Source organism: Bacillus rossius, chromosome 8, assembly GCF_032445375.1.
Source record: "Bacillus rossius redtenbacheri isolate Brsri chromosome 8, Brsri_v3, whole genome shotgun sequence".
NCBI lineage: Eukaryota > Metazoa > Arthropoda > Insecta > Phasmatodea > Bacillidae > Bacillus > Bacillus rossius.
This window is the reverse complement of record NC_086336.1, coordinates 29,852,541-29,874,709: the sequence shown is the minus strand read 5'-3', so window position 1 is coordinate 29,874,709 and position 22,169 is coordinate 29,852,541. Positions and strand designations below refer to the sequence as shown.

The following is a 22,169-nucleotide window of genomic DNA, read 5'->3' as shown; positions in this document are numbered from 1 at the left end:
GCTAAAAAAAATGAACTATAATATAACTTGGCGTAATAAAACACTTTTATTTAATTTTATTTTTCTACTCGCGTGTTGTTTAGTCAGAGAAACAGCGCCCTGCCCTAGGAACAACAGCGCCACCAGCTCGACGAGGCGATCACAATGCCATCTCGTGTCGGGCAGTTCTACTAACTTTATAAGTGCACAACATTTGTATAATGGCTGGCGAGTTCTGTTATTTATTTTCAATGCTTATATTATGAAGCGAAAATGGGTATGTTGGTTTGTTTTCTTTCACGAAGAAACGAAGCAACGGATGACATGATTTTTTTTGCATACAGAGTTCATGGGCCGGAGAGTGTCATAGGATACTTTTATCGTGGTAAAAATAGCACAGTTCTGTGGAATAGATCTGGAGCGTAGATATTTATTTGTATCCATGGTAACGGCCATTCCATCCATTGCTTGCAGTTCGGTTTAGATTTTTTATTACTTTATATATATTATGATCAAAGCTCCTGCAAGCATGAGCGGATTAAACATGGTGAGAATGCGTGCCCAGGAAAGAAGGCAGAACAAACTCCCGCCAGTCGGAGCAGGAAGGGAGGGAGCGGCGGGTGTTATGAAAGCGAGCAGTTTCCGAACAAGGCGTATAAAACCAGCGGGACCGCAGCGAGACAGCAGTCATCCTCGACTCTCCACACACACTCGGCGCAAACATGAGACTGCTTCTGGTGAGTGCAGCAGGCTGTTAGGCCCTGGCGTCGGCGACAGTCGAGACTTGAAACACGTGTGCGATTACCGCGCTCGTCCGTAAGCCGGATGACTGAACGCCTTAAGGAGGATTAGTCCTCTCCATATTGCATTAAATAATATTTTGATATCAACTGCAATAATGCTTATGTGCATTTTTTTTTTGTTTTGACAAGGCACACGTCTTAGCTTTGGCTAATTGTTGAAGTCAACACTTAAGAACTGGTGTGATTTTCATGATAGTTGTTAGTCGCTCGCGTTGAATGATAAGTGGTTCTTCGGGTAAATATGTAGTTTAGTGGTATTTGCGAAAAATAAAATGTTAAAAATCCGAAAATACTTTTATTATATGCTCTTTAACTTCCTCCTTTCATTAAACCCGGCGGAGATAAGAAATTCTAAATACTTTAGGAGATATCGAATTTTTTAATTTTCGTCACAATACCTGTACATTCATGCGGCAGGCACTATTGTTTCTTATTTACGAGTATGATTTTTTTTTTCCGTGACGTAGGTGAACGACTACATCATTTTCTACTAAAGGCAAAGGAATTGTACCCGCCTCTAACTTAGGTGAGTTTTTAACGTTTCAAATTTTAATTTTTTATTTGTTATTTGTATATTGTTGCGCAAGTAATAAGTCAAACAAAAAAAATTACGTGATTTCCTACTGTTCATCCTTTGTCCCGGTTTATTTGGTCAGGTCAGTTACATTATAAATACTTTAAAACTAAACAACCATTAAAATTAAATCACATTATTTTTAATGTATTCCTAGTTTGAAAGTATTTATAATGTAACTGACCTGACCTAATCGACCATTTTAATCAATTAGGCATTTACGAACACATGGCAAAATAAAAAGATGGCGTCGGTCGAATCATTTCACAGGTCTTTTATTGCAAAATAAGAACCGCGATATACCCTAAAGTATTTGGAATTTCTTATCTCAGCCTGGTTTAATGAAAAGAGGAAGTTAAAGAGCATATAATAAAAGTATTTTTGGATTTTTAACATTTTGTTTTTGCAAATACCGCTAAACTTCATATTTGCCGTTCTTCGCGGAGCTTACAGACTAGAAACTGTTTGCAGATATGTATTTGCTACACGGAATAGGTGGTTTGAAAAATACGATTTATACTTTGAAATTGAATAATTAAGGATAAATAATTTTAAAATTTTAAAAAGGAATAGAAAATTTTTTTTAAAAATTCCGAGATGATGAAGCATAATCCACGTAAGCAAAAGGGATGTGAACCTAAAGACGCAAACTGGTTTCAACAGTATTTAGGCCATAACTATTTTTATATCAACAAAAATTAATATGTTACTTCGTCAAAACATACTTAACTTAGTGCAATGACTAAATACGGTAATAGTGACAGGTTTTACTCATAGTTTTCCTTGTGATGTTATTATCATTTTATGTAAATTGTAAATTACTATAAATGTAATATTACTGTAAGAATACACATTGTTATTCTTTTTGGAAAATCATTTTATGTGCGCGCTCTACTCAACGAATACAAATTTTCAATATTAAACGATTTAATTTTTTTCTGGCGTAAAAACTTTTGGGAACAACTCAGAATATTGTGGTTTCTATCTCACCACATAAATCCTCAATCACAATGGTTGAAATTTATTTATCGTGTCAACGAATTTAGCAGTTTAATCTAATGATGTTGAATGAGAAAGTCAAAAAATATTTCAAATACTCTAAACAGCCTGGGTATTTCTTAAAAAAGATGAAAAATAAAATTTTCCGGTGGTAAAGATTATAAATAATGTTATAAAAATATTCATAAATGCAGCAATTCATATTATTTAAAAAACAATAAAATTCATTAAAAAAATTCCGAAGTTAAAAATTATACTTCAAACATGTTAAACGAAACAATTAAAATAAAATATTTATTTGGATCAAGGTATATTGTTTATATTCTTAATAATTGGTTTCATTTAATTTATAATACAAAATAAATAAAATAATTAAATTTGTGTGTATTGATTTTAATGCCACGTGGATTATCAAATTTTTAGATTAAAATTCCAAGTTTAATATATGCCTATAATCTAATCATTGCCAAGGATAACGAACCAAAAATAAATTTACGCTAATATACAAAAGAATTCCTTTATCGTCCATGTTAAAATTTATGAAATCATGTATAAAATCGATAAATGTATTAATTAAAAAATGTTAAATTAACGCATACATTCTAATGGTAACCTTGTTTGTTCGCAGGCCTGCGCCTTCTTGCTGGCTGCCGTAGCCACAGTCCGAGCCGCAGCCACTGAAGAAAAGAAGCATGAGAAGCGAGGGCTACTGAGTAGCTACGGGAGTGGCTATGGAAGCAGCTATGGTGGCGGCTACGGGGGCGGCTATGATGGCGGCTACGGAGGCGGCTATGGTGGCGGCTACGGAGGCGGCTATGGTGGCGGCTACGGCCTGGGCCGTGGTCTTGGATACGGATCTGGCATCGGTTCCGTCATTGGGTTTGGCTCAGGTGCCGGCCTTGGTATCGGCTCTGGTATCGGAGTGCCGGTGTCAGCTCCGGCAGTGAGGACCGTGACTCAAGCAGTAGCGGTTCCAGTGGCCCAGCCCGTACCTGTGACCGTCAACAGGCCCGTGCCCGTACCTGTAGCACAGCCCATCCCAGTGTCGGTACCCAGGCCCTACCCCGTCAGTGTCCCTCATCCCGTACCTGTCTCTGTGCCCAGGCCGTACCCTGTGAGTGTGCCCAGGCCAGTAGCTGTACCTGTGCCTCAGGCCGTGCCTGTGGCAGTCCCTCAGCCCTACCCCGTCAGCGTGCCTCAGGCGGTCCCTGTGCAAGTGCCTCAGCCCGTGGCTGTGCCAGTGCCTCAGCCCGTCACCGTCACTAGGCCAGTGTTCATCTCCTCCGGCCAAGGAGGCGGCTTCGGCGGCGCCGGGGGCTTTGGCTACGCTTCCGGGATTGGAGGCGGCATCGGCGGCGGTTTAGGAGGCGGCATCGGCGGCGGTTTAGGAGGCGGCTACGGTTCTGGACTCAGCTTTGGCTATGCATCTGGCTCTGGCTACGGCCTGGGATTAGGCTTTAGCCATGGGTATGGTTATGGCCATGGATTAGGATACAGCAAGCACTGATGAAAAATACCACTCATGAAAAACTGTGTCAACCTAATCAGCTGCGAAATGGATAATTTTGTTTCTACTGGAACACCTACAAAAAAAAGTTAACATTTTCTTGTTTTACTTTTGAGATTGAAGAAGGGTGTATTTTTACCATGATATTAAATCAATATATTTAGGTCTTAATTTATTGTGTTACTGTGTACTTTTATACAAATAAATATAATGCATCTATTTTTGTTTTGGTATTTATTTAATTACATGATACATGATTCTTTCTATTATATCAGATAAAAAATTGGTTCATGTGATTGGTTTTAATATCTAAATGTGTTAAAAATTTCTTACTAAGTAATGCGCGTGAATACTTTTCCCGAAAATGTCTGAAATGTTTCATTGTAACTGTATTTTATTGAACAAATGCTTACATATTGATTTGCTATAAATAAATTTTACATAAAACTCAGAGTATATGATAAATATTCAATTCAGTGTTAGTACAGTGACAAGTTTCTTAGCTTAATTGACAATGTGTTTTACATTTTTTATGTATAAATAAGTTTTGGTTTCATTTAATTCTTATTTTAAAAATAAATTAAACATTGAAGGAAAGTTTTTTTGATTATGATATGAATGAATGCTTGGAAAACCATTTATTTATTGTAGTTAACATAAGGCATCAAAGAACTATCATAATTTAAGAGAGAGTCAGAACATTCATTAAAATCAGATCGAGCCAGGTCACGCAATGATTGAATATAGGACGCACAGGTGTGAAGATCCAGACATCTTGAAATTGGGCTTAAGTTTATTTCCGAAATAATTCTATGATAATGCTGGAAACGTTAAGATTTATTTTACAGTTTCTTTGTATCTGTTTCTATTACATATTTTTTTACTTCTTTTGACATATGAATATAGAAGACATTTACTGTCGTATAAAAAATCATAGACATGTCAGTACTATCGGTATTTGAGAAACAGTTAATATGTGCAAACCTAAAATTATTTTCTCTTTTTATATTTACAGAAAGGTAAAATATGTAGGAACCAAATAGCAACAATTTTTTTTAGAAAATAATATGATTAAAGGATTTATCGGCCTCATAAAAAAGCAAAAGTTATGAAATACATATAAGAATGATTTATTTTATTAAGAGAAATTATTATATTTGCATAGTAGATTGAATAATCATTGTAAGCTTTATTTCGTATGGTCACTTTTCTTAACATTATGTGAATATTAATACGCTCCAAACATCTTTAAAGGTTTGCTACAAAATAAATGCATTATCTGCTATTTAACTACTTATTAAACATAATATTATTAATAAGTAGTATAGGAATGTGGCTCTGTGCGCAGGGTACCTACAAGGCGAGTATTACGATAGGATCAATGACCCACCGCCCTGATAACATGGTGGCCATCTTGGTGTCAATTTTCCTCACAATTTCTCAATATGACTCAAAATTACTCAAAGTTCCTACAAAATTCCCTATTTTAAGGGAGAAATTCCCGTTTTTAAAGAAAATTTCCCTTTCTATTTCTTAAAAAAACTCAGGAGAGGTAAATATTCTTCGAAAAGGGGAAAAATTCCTTAAAAACGTCATCAGATGTTATGATATTCACATTTACCATAAAATTAAAATCTTTAATTTTAGAACAAAAAATTTCGAAAATATTCCAACATATATTTTTAAAAAAACTTACTTCAAATGTTAAGTTACATAATCGATATTCGTCCTCGGTTAATTCCCTGCGAGAGTTATACAAGTACCTACCCTAATTATTTTTTTAAAAAAAATAAATATCTTAATTACAATTGAATTAAAATTAAAAATTTCTTGATGAAGTCACACCTACATCTTGGATTATAAAACGTTGCACGTTTTTTAAGGGCCGCCATCTTGAAAATATGTAATTTTTATGCCAGAAAATCGGGAAAAAATTTAAAATTCACCCAAAAATTACTTTATTAATTTTTAATAAAAACATCAAGCAGTCCGCGGTTAAAAACTGGCGTAGTCATTTGATTAAAAATGATGATGAATACCTTTTCGTAAGCCACAGGCAGAGTGACCTCCCACCTCTAATACCAAGGCAGATATTACGTCAGTCGGTATGAAGTCACTTCTGCCATATTGTTTTCGGTTGCTGGCGGCGGCCATCTTGGTACCATCATATCAGTAATTATTTTTGCCAGGACACCCACCATCTTGAAATTTGTCTGCGATCTCAATAACCTGTAAATATTAGGCTATAAATACGGAAAAAGTTCCAAAATCACCAAAAAAATCGCTTATTAAAATAATGATTTATTCGAACACCTTAGTTATATCCTTGATCAATTAAAATTTTATATTCAATGATACGTTGGATAAATTTAGTAAAAAAGTTCCATGAAGAAAAAATTAAAAAATTGTTACATAAATTCTACTAAACTACAAGTAGGTACAAGATAGAGCAGACATTAAAAGTTATTTTTTCAGTGAGCAGAGTCTGTTTGTTCTCATTTCAAATATATCAACATGACTTAGTGTCAATCCACTACCTTTTTCCTTATTTTCTTCCTCTTCGCGACAGATTTTTTCAGTACCATAATTTACAGACTCTTCTACATCGTGTGATAGGTAAAGAGCAGTATTCATTGTCTTGAATGCTCTTTTACAAGTCTTGTCTTGAAATGACTCAGATTTTCCATAAGTACATTCCAGCCACAAATTATACTTCACTGACCGATCATGTTACAAACTTCTTCAATTTTATTAACAATATCTCTCTTTGCATCAGTTAGAAAGGTACAAAAATCTGTTGGTGCATGAGAGCTATTCAGGTATTAAAGTTTTGACACATTTCACGGAATGCTGAATTGGACAGATAGAATCCATTTTTATTCGGTCTAAACGCACTATAAACAGTTATAGGTTGTGTTTCATGTTGAGTTCAAATCGAAGTTTCTTGCTGCGGTTCGGTTTTACTGTAAGAGGCATTGCGCGCACGAGTCTCAAAATTAACTTGCGGAACAGACTGCAACACTAGCTGGTTCACAGTAGGTGAACAGACTTCACCTTTGAAGTTTTTCGCATGTCGTCTCAAGTTGTCAATACGAGTAATCCAAATATGACACTCATTACTGCGAAACGCCAAGCGTAATGGTTTCTTCGTACATTCTCTTTTCATGCCTTCGCGAACCTCGAGAGAACGCAAATTTATATCCACAGAAGTGAAAGGGATATATTTTATCTGTATTCCTTGATGCAACCTTACTCCGTAACGTACCAACAACACAGGTCTTTTGCAATAAGAGTCTCGACCGTGTGACGAGTGAAGCACTTTGTTTGCAGCTAATGGCATACCTTTTTTTAATTATCACACCTTGCAAACTACTTGCGAAATTTATCATAGTTAAATTTTGTACGACGCGAATTCTCTCTTCTCGTGTCGACGAACATTAATGTTGTTCAACAAAATCTTGTTGACAATAACAAAATTTATACTGGGAAGGCACCTTCAGTGGTCATAATTAACACTAGTGGTGATGAGTCACTGAAGTCTCCTTTTTACGAGGAAAAAGCAATCAGTGAGATTTCCTCTGCAGACAGCACTGCAGACATTAAGTTCTCTTCTGCTGGTGGAACAACACTTGTTAAAATCTCCATTAATGATTTTGGTGATGTTGGTACACATTCCATCGAGGTCTGCGTAGTTGTCGTCGACGATGCCGACAGGATCTGCATCGCCATGGACGTGGCTGCCATTGAGGTCTCCACTACCATCGAGGTCTCCGTTTTCACTGTCGTCGCAGCCATCAGGGTCTGTCCCATCGATGGTAGACCGTTCATTAAGGTCGAAATTGGAACAGCCAGCGTCGGACTGGCCATATAGTCGAGGTGGCACTTGCCAGCCGGGCCCCAGCCCGCGCGGGCCCCCCATGGGCCTGGCTTGCGGGGCTTGCGACAACCGTAGGATAGGCTGGGTCCCAGCTCTTGCGACCTCAAGGTAAAACTGAGCATGCCACCCCCTGAAACTAGTTTTGAATTTTTTTCTGAACGGCAATAACTTTTGATCGAATCAACTTATTTAGACGTGTATCATTATAGCGTAATGCATTACATTTTACATTGTTGCATAGATATTAAAAAAACTAAATTTAATTTTTAGGTGTTCTTAAAAACTCGATAGATTCGGTACTGCAACATTTATAAATAACAATTAACGAACGTATTTATCCACTCTCATCTAATATTTCTGATGAAACGGAACGCATTACGCAAGTAAAGAATCTTGTTGTTTGGTAATCCCCGACGCGCGCTCATGGCTCCTGGCATCGTATTCCATTGTTTTGTCGGTTTGTATTGCCGTTATCGCCGATACTCTAGTTAGTTCAAGTTCATAATATTACTTTTTTTTAAATTTATTGATGTTTTTTTTATGTTTTGATGTGTGATGCATGTAGTTTTCTTTTAACTCTCCTAATATTATGTTAAACACTTAATACATCATAAAACTGAATCGTCCATTACAATGGAAAAAGGTAAGTTGCATATTATTTTAATGGCCTTCAGAAAAAAAATTACTTTGGAGCCTTTGTACATGTCTAATATTATATATGTATTAGTTACTCAAATTGATATACTTAATGGTTTCAGTCACATTCAGCGGCATATAAACCCAAATCTGTTTCCGAGAAACGTAAAAATAAAGGAAAGATCGAATTACAAACAACGGCTTCGAATCCAAAGCAATCCAGGCTTTCCTTCACGTCTACATCTCAAGAGCTTGAAGATCCTCAAAATCGTAGCGAAATGCAACCAGGTTAATATATTTTATTTAATGCTTTTTTTTTTCTAATTTAACAAATCTTTACATATTTGCTAGTTTTACCTGTAGTTTCACTTTTTAATTCCTTTTTTATATTCTAAAATCTGTCAAAATTACCTGTTTTAAGCCAAAGTTACGTCTTTTTATATATATTTTTTCAGTTGTATGAATTTTAAGCTACAGATAGGTACGGAATATTTTAGAGAATGCTCAATTTTTAGAAATATTAATGTATTATATACAAAAGTCATGGCTGATTAACTCATTAATGCTCAGCCCAAACCCTCGGACCTAGATAGCTGAACTTTTGTAATGAGGCTCCCTTTACTCGTATTTTTGTTGAGGAAAAAAGATGGATTTTTATTAAATTTCCGAAACCATTCACTCGATTTCAATGAATTTTTATGAATGTGTATAGCTATCAAAAATGTATAAACAATATTTTATTTTTATAGGACCCTCATCATCATCATCATCAATATTTGAGTAAGACGAAAAATTGGATTCAGTTTCGCATGCAAGTAGTTCAGAACAGAGCATGGCAGCGGCGGCTGTACCGATACTAATCACACAGGACACAGCATCATAAGAAGCAAATGCATGCATTTCTAATCTTAAATACACAATTACTTCAATTTCTAGCGATACCGGAGCTAGTGCAAATATCGATAGCGTTGCGCTAAAGCCATTTACATTTACAGACGATGATTACAGTGAAATTCAAAATCTTTCTGAATTTGCTCCACCAAGAAAAAATGCTACGACTGCTGAGAAATTAAGTTTCTTATCTGTTCACCCTATCCAACCTTAGGGTGATAAAAACAGTTTGCCTTTTGATGGAAATCTGGTTTTCTACCGAAAGTTACCAAAAGGAACTTTAATTCGACGAGAATCTATCTCTTATTCTCTTGAATTAAATAAGCTATTTTGTACTGCCTGCATGTGCTTTGCGTCTGACGCAAAAATAAATAAATAAATAAATAAATAAAGGATCAGGAAGAAGTCCATTTATTAATGGTGTTACTAAGTAAAAAAAATATATTTCTGAGCAACTCGTCAAACACGAGGAAAGCCACAGTCATCAGTTAGCCGTGGTCGCCTTGCTTACAGCAAAAAAAAAAAAAAAGTAAATGTGGAACAACATCACACGCGAAATAATATGCAAGAGATTTCCAATAGGTGTCTGATCCTGAAAAGAATAATTGATATACTACTATTTATATCCAAACAACGCATTTCTTATCGTGGAAAAAGTGAGGCCTTGTACTCATTAACGGATATCGCTGACGACAACCAGAAGCAGAATCACGGAAACTTTTTAAATTTAGTGGTCCTGTTGTCGAAGTATGATCCAGTTCTTAAGGCCCACATATCCGAGGCCATTACTGAAAGTAAAAAAAGAAAGGACTCAGGAAAATGTAAGGGTCGAGGTAGACTTGTTACCTTTTGTCAAAAACCACTATAAATAAATTAATAAATACATGTGCACGACAAGTTAAACAAGAAATCGTTATAGAAATCCAGGTGGCAAAATCTTTTAGACTCAATGTGGATTCTTGTCAGGATGTTGGCGTTGTTGACCAGGCTGCAATTTGCGTACGCTATGTTAATGAGATCCCACAACAACGGATGCTCAGCATGGTCCCTGTCCGGAAATCAACAAGAGATTACCGAGCTCTTGTAAGCAATGAAATAGCCCAGTTAGGCTTAGATTTGCAAGATCTTATTAGCATGTCATTTGATGGTGCCGGAAATATGGCAGGCAGGTATAATGGTCTTTAAGCAAAACTGAAGGAACAAGTGCCAAAATTAATTTTCACACATTGTTATGCACATGTTTTAAATTTAGTGCTAGAAGGCGTGACGTCAAGCTGTACTGAAGCAAAGAATTCGTTTGGGCTCTTAGAGTCTACCAGTGTATTCATTCATGAATCATTTAAGCGCACATCTCTATGGTTGGACAAAACTTCAGAATTAACAGCTGGACAAGACAAATTGAGACGATTACAGAATATTAGAAAAACGAGATGGTGGGCTAAAGACAAAGCCTTGACCACTGTTATGGAGAAAACTCGATACGTCGCGTTAATAAAAACTTGAAGTGCCATATCTTCGAGCACGGAATTCGAGCCAAAGGTTTCGTTCCAAGCAAAGGCATTGATGGATTCCTTTTTGAAATTTGAAACTATCCTGACAGCCTTCACATTCAAAAAAATGTTTGACCTATCAACCACAGTAAGCCAATATCTCCAAATCCCTACATTGGATTATCTTAAAGCTTGGGGATTCATCAAATGTTTAGATATGAATTTACGAAGATATTTAGATACTTTTGATGATGTTTTCAGAGCTGCAAGTTTATTTGCATCGGATGTTCAAGACTTGATGCAAGCCGAAAACATTGATCTCCACATACAAACTACATTGGCATTACGAAGAATTTATAAAAAAAACCGAAGAAACATGATGAGTTATGCCAAGATGAAGCAACATTATTGGCTTCAGACCCAAAGAGATTCTATTCTATTTCTGTCTACAAAGTCATTATTAATATAGCTTTAGTTAAAATAAACGAAATTTAATTAAATATGCCGCTTGTTTGGACCCGAAAAACCTCAATAAAATCAACGCAAATGGGATTCCTAATGACGCACTAAAGTCTCTTGCATCAATTGCAAATGTCGATCGAGAGTTGCTGTCAAAATAACTGAAATCTGCTGCAAATAATTTTAATGAACTGTCTAAAACTCTTTATGGGATAAGCACATTTCACCTAGGCAACATAAGCAAGACTCAGATTCACAAAGTGAAGAAGACGACGAAGATGTCTTAGAATTAGACCAAACAGCAAAGGACGCCATGTGTTTTTCCAGAAGTGGTTTGGACGTCTGTCAAAGTTGAATACCATGTGCATGTAAACTTTTATCACAGTATAACATGCATATCAGCACGTACACCAACTTATATGTTGCATATTGTGTAATTCTCACAATTTCATTCACGAAAGTGACTTGTGAGAGACGATTTTCAGAGTTGAAGCGCATTAAAACGAGACTTCGCTCTCTACTGGGGCAAGAACTGTTGGATTCATTGATTATATTAAACACAGAATCGGATCTAATCAAGGATGACGAGAACAGCAGCTTCTACGATCAAGTCATTAACTGCTTAGCTGAAAGTTCTCCTCTTTTAAAAAAAAATGATTGGCTAGCTTTATATATTATTTGTTATACTTATTATTTTATTTTATTATTGATTGAGATATCCAACAGCTTATATTTAATATACATGTTTGAATTGTGTTATACATAATACAAAAGCCAACAATAGGACATCATTACCAAAGTAACCAAGCACTCAATGGTTGCTATTTTATGTAACTGTAATTTAAAAAAAAAATTTAAAGGTATGTGGTAGGTAATGTACACGTGTATTAAATACTAGGAAAATGAAATAACCTACAGCCCATTAATGTTAGAGGAGAGACTATATAATTAATATCAGTCTCTTTTGTCAAACAATTTGCAAAGAACGCCTTTCTTAAATCTGTGTTTAATATAATTAATAATTATTGGAATATCTATCAGGTTACTATACTTTGACCTTGAACTGAGCTCGAGTTATATGAAACTCGCCTATTAAGGGAGGTCCTTTATTACTGGTAGTGGGTAACCTGATGTGCTTTTGTCCGTACCTAATAATTTATTACATCGTTGATGATTAAATTTTATATTTTGTTTATCTCAATTTGTGTATCTCAGTATTTTCCGATAGTATCACATCTACCATCATCTAGTCTCGGGCCCCGGGCTTGTGGTCAGCCACCCGGGCCCTTCCAGCCCAGTCCGACCCTGGGAACAGCAACTAAATTTCAAGTGGCATACTAAAGAAAGAGCCGATTCGCACTGTACAGCTTTCAAACGAAGACTGAAGACTCTGTCGTCTAGATCTCACTTGTATTCCCGCAGCTGCTGGTATACTATGTGAGTTTTAACACGATTACATTAATATTTGTGTCAAGATAATTTTTAATAAGAGGCACATTCGGATGCACATTCGTCTAAAATGACATACATAAAAATAGCACATTCGACAAAAGAAATAGACACGTAATACATACACTGGACAAGCAATTGACATGCAGTGGACACGCAATACACACACCAAACACGTGATGTACACGCAATACACACACTTTACACGCAATGGAAACGCAATATACACACAGGTCTCGAAATGAACACACAACACACACACTCGATACACAATGAACACACAGAACACATACAGGACACGCATTAAACATACAGTACACACTGGACACGCGAGAAACCGGCAACGAATAACCAAAACACACAGGACCTACAATGAACATACAATACACACACATGACAAACATTTGACAAAAAGGAAGCACATTTGGACGAACATTCAACATGGTGTGATAAGATCTCGCGACAGGAATACGACCCCGCCACAAGGATACAATTTGGCCACAGGGATACTATCAGTCACAGTATATTATAGGATACAGCTCCAAAATCTCCAGCGACTTTTGACTACAAGACTAAAAGACTACGACGCTACACGGCTACGAGTCTACAAGATTCCAACTGGCTACCATTCTTCAAGGCTCCAAAGCTACAAGACTTTGAGGCTACAGAACTATAAGACTACGATGTTACGGGACCACGAAGCTACAATCTTTGAGACTACAAGGCTGCAAGGCTACGAGAATACATGGCAACAACGACTACTTGGCTTTGAAGCTACAAGTCTACGAGGCTACAAGACTCCAAAGCTACAAATCTTATAGTCTACAGGACTACAATACTACAAGGCTACGAGGCCACGTGGTTACATGGCTACGATGCTACAATGCTAATATGCTACAAGTCTGTGAGGTTACGAGATTACATGGCTCTAACTGTTTTTGACTCCATTCAGTTGCGAAAGCTAGTTTATATAACTTTTTCAATAAGTACCGATTTATGCCACCAGATGTCGACACGGGTTATGTTTAGGTAAATATTATACATTTTAGTGGGATGTGGGATGCTCACTCACGATTGCAATAGGACTTCTCTAGACTTCAAGAAGAAGTAAGTTCGTCTTGCATGTCAGTGTTTCTCAGATGTCTCAAGCCGTAGTAATAGACTAAGTAATAAAAGGTCTTGTCTAAATTCCCCCTAATGAAAATATTGTTGTTAATAATTTGGTAACAGAAATTCACTAACTAAACCTAATTTCGAATAAATTTGTTTGTCTAATTACGAAAAAAAAAAAAAAAACATGTACGTAGAGATATCAGCAGAAGTCTCGACAGAAATAACCAAGAGCACATGGAGAAATCCAACAAAATAATTGACACGAATAATAAAGAGCACACGAAAAAAAACAACATAAGTCACGTCAGGATTGACCAGAAGCACTTGGAGAAACCAACAAAATATTGACAGCAATAATCAGAAGCACACGGAGTAAGCCATCAAAGTATTTAAAGGAATAATCAGGAGTACATGGAGAAAACCAACAAAATATTGACAGAAATAATCATAAGCACACGGATAAAAACAAACAAAATATTTGCAGAAATAATCAGCAGCATACGAAGAAAACAAACACAAGTTGTCCTAACGAAAAACAGAAAACTAAGGAACTATGTTCTAAATCTAAATCAATGAATAAGGAAAATAATAAAATTAATATTTATTGAAAATATATAAAATATTAAAAATAATAAAACATTACAAAAATTTACGGCTAGAATTTTGCTGGAACTCAATTGTTGCTGAACAAAGGAAAAAGTCAAGAAATCAGAATTTTTTTTGGTAATTTTAATTTAATTTTTTTTGATAAATTTTATTTTTATTTATTTTTTATTTCTTTCCTTTTTCATTGATCTTTAGATTTATACGTAAAAAATTCTGGTAGTTTTATGTTATTGATAAAATGTTGTATGAAAACATCAACACAGTCAAAATAGCAGGATAAAAATAGCATTAGTTATTGATTTGCTCCCGTTGTAAATATACTATAAATCACGAAATTAAAAGGATTAAAATAATAACTCATACCCATTAAGAACACCTAGATATACCAAGTAGAAAGCAAAGCAGCTTTTTCCGTTGTCTGTTTTCTCCAGGGCCATTATTAATACCATCAAATGTTAATTCAAGAACAAAAGGAAAATACTGAAATATGACTGGATGATTTCAGAATTATCATGAAATTATTTCGGAAATAAATATAAGCAAAAAACATTTAAACATGGCTGGACTGGTTCTAATACCGGGGTCCTCACATATGTGAGTCCTATATTTTACCGTTGCGTGACCTTGCTCAACCTGATTAATTTTTGTATGTTCTGACACACTCATAAATTTTGAGACCTCTTTTATGGCTTATTTTAACTACAATAAAAATAATGATATTAGAAATATATCCATAAATTCCCTGCATAGGCTACTTTTGAAATAAGAAAAATTATATATAACATAAAAATATTCCAATAAATAATGTAAAAAAAATTGTAAATTAAGTTAAAAAAACTTGTCACTGTACTAACATAGAATCAAATTTATTATGATATGCTCTGAGTTTTATTTAAAATTTATTTGGAGTAACTTTTCTACTGATTGATATAAGATTGGTTACAATTAGATATTTCAGACAATTTCGGTAAAAATTAGTCTTCCGCATCACTTTGTGTGTTTTAGTCAAAGCTTCTTCAGACTTAAAAGAAATAATTATGTATCATGTAATGCAATAAATACCAAAACAAAAATAGATTGCATTATTTATTTGTATAAAAATAAACAGTAACACATTAAATGGGGGCAAAATATATTTATTTAATATCTTGAAAACAAATAATTATTCCATAGCAAAAGTATAACAAGTAAAAAGTTGACAAATTGGTGTATTTAGTGAATGTTCCAGTATAAAAAAGGCGATTCATTTCGCAGCTGACTAGACGAACACAATCTAATGTGCAATAATTTTCATCAGTGCTTGCTGTATCCTAATCCATGGCCATAACCATATCCAGAGCTGTAGCCGGAACTGAAGCCGTGGCTAGACCCGGATCCATAGCTGAGTCCTGAGGCATAGCCGATAGCTCCCAAGCTGCTGGCTCCGTGTCCAGAACTGTAGCCGCCGTCGATGCCTCCTCCGATGCCGCCTCCGTAGACACCTCCTAAACCGCCGCCGATGCCGCCTCCAATCCCGGAAGCGTAGCCAAAGCCCCCGGCGCCGCCGAAGCCGCCTCCTTGGCCGGAGGAGATGAACACTGGCCTAGTGACGGTGACGGGCTGAGGCACTGGCACAGCCACGGGCTGAGGCACTTGCACAGGGACCGGCTGAGGCACGCTGACGGGGTAGGGCTGAGGGACTGGCACAGGCACGGCCTGAGGCACAGGCACAGCTACTGGCCTGGGCACACTCACAGGGTACGGCCTGGGCACAGAGACAGGTACGGGATGAGGGACACTGACGGGGTAGGGCCTGGGTACCGACACTGGGATGGGCTGTGCTACAGGTACGGGCACGGGCCTGTTGACGGTCACAGGTACGGGCTGGGCCACTGGAACCGCTACTGCTTGTGTCACGGTCCTCACTGCCGGAGCTGACACCGCCACTCCGATACCAGAGCCGATACCAAGGCCGGCACCTGAGCCAAACCCAATGCCGGAACCGAAGCCAGAGCCGTATCCAAGACCACCGCCCAGGCCGTAGCCGCCACCATAGCCACCGTAGCCGCCTCCATAGCCGCCCCCGTAGCTACTCAGTAGGCCTCGTTTCTCATGCTTCTTTTCTTCAGTGGCTGCGGCTCGGACTGTGGCTACGGCAGCCAGCAAGAAAGCGCAGGCCTGCGACAAACAAGGTTACCATTAGATTGTATGCGTTTATTTAACATTTTTTTAACTAATACATTTATCGATTTTTACATGATTTCATAAATTTTAACATTGACGAGTAAAGGAATTATTTTGTAAATTATTGTAATTTATTTATTGTTTGTTATCTTTGGCAATGAATAGATGATAGGAATAGAATAAACTTGGCATTTTAATCTCAAATCTTTGATAATTCATTTGGCTTTAAAATCAACACACACAAATTTCATTATTTAATTTGTATTAGAAATTTAATCAAACAAATTATTAAGAATATAAACAATATATCTTTTAACATATTATTATAATTCTTCCGTTGTACAAATTTGAACTAATATTTTTATCTTTGGGTTTGATCTAATGCATTTTGTGTCTTTGGTTTTAAAATAACATAAAATGTAACTTATTTGAAAATTTTCAAAATATTATTTGTAATATTTACCCCAGAAAATTTTAATCTTCCATTTTCTTTAAGAAAAACGTAAGCTGTATAGAGTAATTAGAACATGTATTTACTTTATAATTTAACATCATTATACTAAACTACTAATTTCGCTGATATGTTAAAAATATATTTCGTCCAATGTAAATGAGGATTGATGAGGTGAGATAGTAACCAAAATATTCTGAGATTATTCCAAAGGTTTTTATGCCAAAGAAAATGTAATTGTTTACTATGGAAAATTTGCCTACTTTGAGGTAGAGCGCACACATAAAATTATTTGCAAAAACAATAGCAAAGTGTGTCCTTGCAGTATTATTGCATTTGTATACATTCATAACTATTACTTATATATTAAATACTAATAATATCAAAAGAAAAACTTTTTTAATAGCCAGTTACCACTAACTTATTTAGCCATTACACTAAGTTATTAAGTATGTTTTAAAGTAGTAACATATTTTTTTGTTGTTGATATAAAAAATTTTATGACCTACAAAATGTGTAAATCTGTTTGGCAACTTTGAGTTCCTATCCCTCTCGTTTACGTGGATAACGCTCCGCCAAGTTGGATTTTTCAATTATGGATACTATAATTCAAATTTTAACATTATTTATATCAAATTCTACCATTTCAAGGCATCAATCATTTCTTCCAGACTTCCGTAAACACTTATCATTCAACGGGAGCGACTAACAATTATCATGAAAATCACACCAGTTCTAAGTGTTGACTTAAACAATTAGCCAAAGCTAAATCGTATGCCTTGTCAAAAAAAAAATTCACAGAAGCATTATTGCAATTGGTATCAAAAAATTTAATAATGCAATATCGAGAGGACTAATACCTCTTAAGGCGTTTAGACATCCGGCTTACGGACGAGCGCGGTAATCGCACACGTGTTTCAAGTCTCGACTGTCGCCGACGCCAGGGCCTAACAGCCTGCTGCACTCACCAGAAGCAGTCTCATGGTTGCGCCGAGTGTGTGTGGAGAGTCGAGGATGACTGCTGTCTCTCTGCGGTTCCGCTGGTTTTATACGCCTTGTTCGGCAACTGCTCGCTTTCATAACACCCGCCGCTCCCTCCCTTCTGCTCCGACTGGCGGGAGTTTGTTCTGCCTTCTTTCCTGGGCACGCATTCTCACCATGTTTAATCCGCTCATGCTTGCAGGAGCTTTGATCATTATATATATATATACATATATATACATTATATATATACATATATATTAAGTAATAGAAAAATCTAAACCGAACTGCAAGCAATGGATGGAATGGCCGTTACCATGGATACAAATAAATTCTACGCTCCAGATCTATTCCACAGAACTGTGCTTTTTTACCAGGATAAAGGTATCCTATGACACTCTCCGGCCCATGAACTCTGTATGCAAAAAAATATCATGTCATCCGTTGCTTCGTTTCTGCGTGAAAGAAAACAAACCAACAAACCCATTTTCGCTTCATAATATAAGCATTGAAAATAAATAATAGAACTCGCCAGCCATTATAAAAATGTTGTGCACTTGTAAAGTTAGTAGAACTGCCCGACACGAGATGTCATTGTGATCGCCTCGTCGAGCTGGTGGCGCTGTTGTGCGGTAAACAGGGGAGGTATTAATTCATTCATTATTCCTTGATAAAACTGGCCGTGGAACAAGCTGCCTGCTATTTTCTTGGGAATATGAGGTCATGTTAGTTGGTTTGATATTTGATGGTTCATATTTTGTGATTTATTGTATACTTTCAACGGGAACACATGTCTTGCTTTTTGCGTTTGAGGTTTTTTAATCCAACATTTTTTAAAAGTGCTTAAATATAACGTGGACAATAATGCCTTCAAAAGATGAAGTCCTTTACAAATTTTGTCACAAAATACAACAACCAAACCTTTCTACTTATCAAACGAAATATTAAATTAAAATGTCTCAATGCATTAATTAAGATATCGTTTAAGATATTATTTTTCCGACTCTACTGATAATAGCTTAACATTTGTTGTGGCTTAAGAGTGCGCGATACATGTGGTTCCGAGCTGCAAAATCGACGTTTGCGGTGGAGCAGATTCTGTAAATGCCATGACATAAATTGGATTTTGGTAAAATATTATTTATAGAGTAAGGATGGATCTTAAAATGTTATTACTCGAAATGTCGGTATGCGTCTTATTTTATTAACTAATTATTCCTAAAAACGGCGAAGTTTAGTAGACGAATGCTAGTATAATTTGATTGGAAATGGGAAACAAAATAATAATATTATACAATACATATGTGTGCATGAGTTAGAAACAGCAGGATGCATTTAGAAGCAATACCAGCTTTAAAATCTGTTCCGCCGTAACCTTTGTAATCGGTAGACGAAGAACGAATTTTACACATCGTAGTTCACGCGTCCACACACAGATGTCGGGCACTCCGCACGCAGAGGTTCATTGCAGTAACACATAACAGATGTCGCACATGTCGGAGGTCGTCACTACTTGTTTTGTTGTATCGCGCTACCACGAAGCCACATTTTTAAATTGAAATAGGTGGGAAACGCTGCAATTGGTGGCAATAAGACGCGTTTTAAAAAGAATAGTGACAAAGTAAACCTGCTTCTTTCTGCAAGGCGGAAAAATAAAAGTTAGGTAACTTTTTTTTAAATTGATGATATTAGTTTATTTTTATTCCAAAATCTTTAAAACTAGTGTATAACACTTTCCATGTATCTGAATATATCAAATAACAGCAGCGCAGAGACTGTAGCATCCGAGACCGGCCGCAGCGTGGGAAGATAGCGCGGGGAAGGGCGGGCGGCGCCGGGCTGGCGGGGCCAGTGCGCAAGCCACGTTCACACGCTGCGGCCGGAGGTTTTCCCCCCCCCCCCTCTTTGCAGTAATAGTCGTAAATATTTAATGATATGTTGTTTATAACGACAAAATACACACAAGTAATACCAAATATATTTAGTTGGACAAGTTCAAGATATAAAATGGTGAAGGGGGAGGGGGGGGGCAAATGTGCCAGCCCCGATTTTACAAAGGAAGCTATTTTACGAATGCTATCCTTGGAACCGTGAGCCAAGGGCGCCCTTGCCCATGGGCAGGGTAGGGCCATGGCCCCCCTCCCCCAGCTTTCAGGAAGAGGAAAAAATGTATGGGTTTTTGAGGATTTTTGGCAAATTGTGAGTAATTTTTGACAATTTTTGAAGGTCTGCCCCCCCCCCCCCTTACAAACTGCCATATGGGCGCCCTTGCCGTGAGCATACGTAAAATCGTGGTTCTAGTATTATTAAAATGTGGAAACTAACAAGTTCTAGTGTTGTCACAAAAAACGAACTCGAACCCAAATTTATTGACACGAACTTGAACCGAACTATTTCAAAGTTCGGTTCGAGTTCGAAATTTCGAACGTTCGCACAGCCTTATGCAATACAGTAGAGCACTCCTCAACCGGAATCATTTGGGAAAGGTCTATTCCGGTTATGGGAAAATTCCGGGTAAGGGGAGTTGCGGTAGGGAGGCAAATAAAAAGGCCTTTACATGCTGCACATATTAACTTATATGTATAACCAAAGTTCTACTGTAAATATGTTCCACAGTTATAAAACCATACAATAAAAATATGTAGATCTACAAGTACTGTTTTCAAAACGTACCGGGTCGTAAAACTCCGGGCTGGTTGAATAACCTTCATTCTAGCAAGCTGGCAAGCGGGTGTTTCTTATCTCTGTGTGTGGGTGCGTGCGTGAGCGAAGAGGATGATGAAGAGGGTTCGGGGGAGGTAGTAGGACTACAGCTGCAGTGTTGTGTTACTTCTGTGATGACGTGCTAGTGATTCACACTTCCTGGAGAGTGTATAGTTACTGCCACGCACAGTTTACATTTCACATACACAAGAATAACACTTCAAGCATCTCGTTTAAAAACACAGAGATAGAAAATACAGATAAAAGTAGACTGTTTAACCATATATTAATGTATAAATATTTACATAATACATATTTGCACACTATATTATTGTCTACAAACTGAAAGCATCACACATTGGAAGTAAATGTTACTCGCTATCACGTGTGTCAGCGTGTATAGTGGGAATCGGTGTACATACTCTCGGGCCGGCCGGAATTTTCCGTTTACTTGACGTAGTGAATCAATAAAACTACTTATAGGATAAATAGCTTTATAGTAATTCACATCCTACGCGAAAACCAGCGGTGTATTTACGCAATGCGCGGGAAAGACAGGCTATAATTAGCTCTCTGACAGACGTGCGCGCGCGCTCCTACATGTACAGTCAGGCAAAAGCAAAAACGCCTCGTTCCAGTCCGGAAATGTTTTGGAGGTGTTTTGTAATGTTTTGATTTTTTTGGAAAATTAGTTCCGGATATCGGGAGTTCCGTTTGTGGGACTTATGGTTGAGGGGTGCTCTAACTGTACTACTCTTGAAATGTCACACGTGAATGGAAACTTATCAAATAAGCGTAGCATAGCAATTATATATCGCGTCTATTAAAAACATGATTTCAGAGGATTTAAAAACGGCTATCCAGGACTCTTTTTGGTCATTACATATTTTCAATTGCTACATCTGGACACACATTAATGTTAATTGTTGCTGACATCACATAACACAGTATAAACAAATACTAAACGTCCAAAATATATACGGCACTACTGCATTGCCAATTTACTATCTAGCACTAGCTGCCGGCCGAGGTCGACGTGCGACCTGAAAGATAAGGTGTAGCGCTGTAAGCAAATACCGCGTCTATCATAAAAGGCAAGTGAATGGGTGTTATGGGTTTGACAGAGGGGAAAATGGATGCACGGGGGAGGAGTACAGTTTAATAGAATATTATAATTACATCGTAAAATGTTATTGGTCCCGAAATGTTTGTATCAGTACGCGGTGTAACATAGTTACACTTATTTGTAAGTGAGGAATATTTCAAACTTTTGGGCACGGTAAACGAATCGTACGAGCTGCTATAGCTTCAATTATTTAATGTGTACTACTTTTGGTGGTGAAGCTTTTATATGCCCTTGTTCTGTTTTGTGCGAGTACATTACAATAATCGTAATTTTCACCGCGACTGGAGAACATTGTAAAAAATCTCACGTGTCTAAAAATTTCATAAATACGCATGAACAGATGAATAGAAAACAAATTGCAA

At 36.8% G+C, this 22,169-nt stretch overlaps 2 protein-coding genes across 2 annotated transcripts; one reads left to right on the top strand and one right to left on the bottom strand.

Annotated features, from left to right (window-relative positions):
* The first annotated feature begins 670 nt into the window (after nucleotides 1-670).
* LOC134535300 (uncharacterized) lies at nucleotides 671-4,082 on the top strand. The gene is made up of 2 exons (XM_063374368.1): nucleotides 671-716; nucleotides 2,984-4,082. Exons 1-2 carry the CDS (start codon nucleotides 702-704, stop codon nucleotides 3,860-3,862), a joined length of 894 nt encoding a protein of 297 aa, XP_063230438.1. The 5' UTR covers nucleotides 671-701; the 3' UTR covers nucleotides 3,863-4,082.
* An 11,421-nt stretch (nucleotides 4,083-15,503) lies between these two features.
* LOC134535301 (keratin, type II cytoskeletal 5-like) lies at nucleotides 15,504-18,011 on the bottom strand. Its single transcript, XM_063374369.1, has 2 exons — nucleotides 17,966-18,011; nucleotides 15,504-16,540 (listed from the first exon to the last, which is right to left on the bottom strand). Exons 1-2 carry the CDS (start codon nucleotides 17,978-17,980, stop codon nucleotides 15,677-15,679), a joined length of 879 nt encoding a protein of 292 aa, XP_063230439.1. The 5' UTR covers nucleotides 17,981-18,011; the 3' UTR covers nucleotides 15,504-15,676.
* Nucleotides 18,012-22,169: the final 4,158 nt, after the last annotated feature.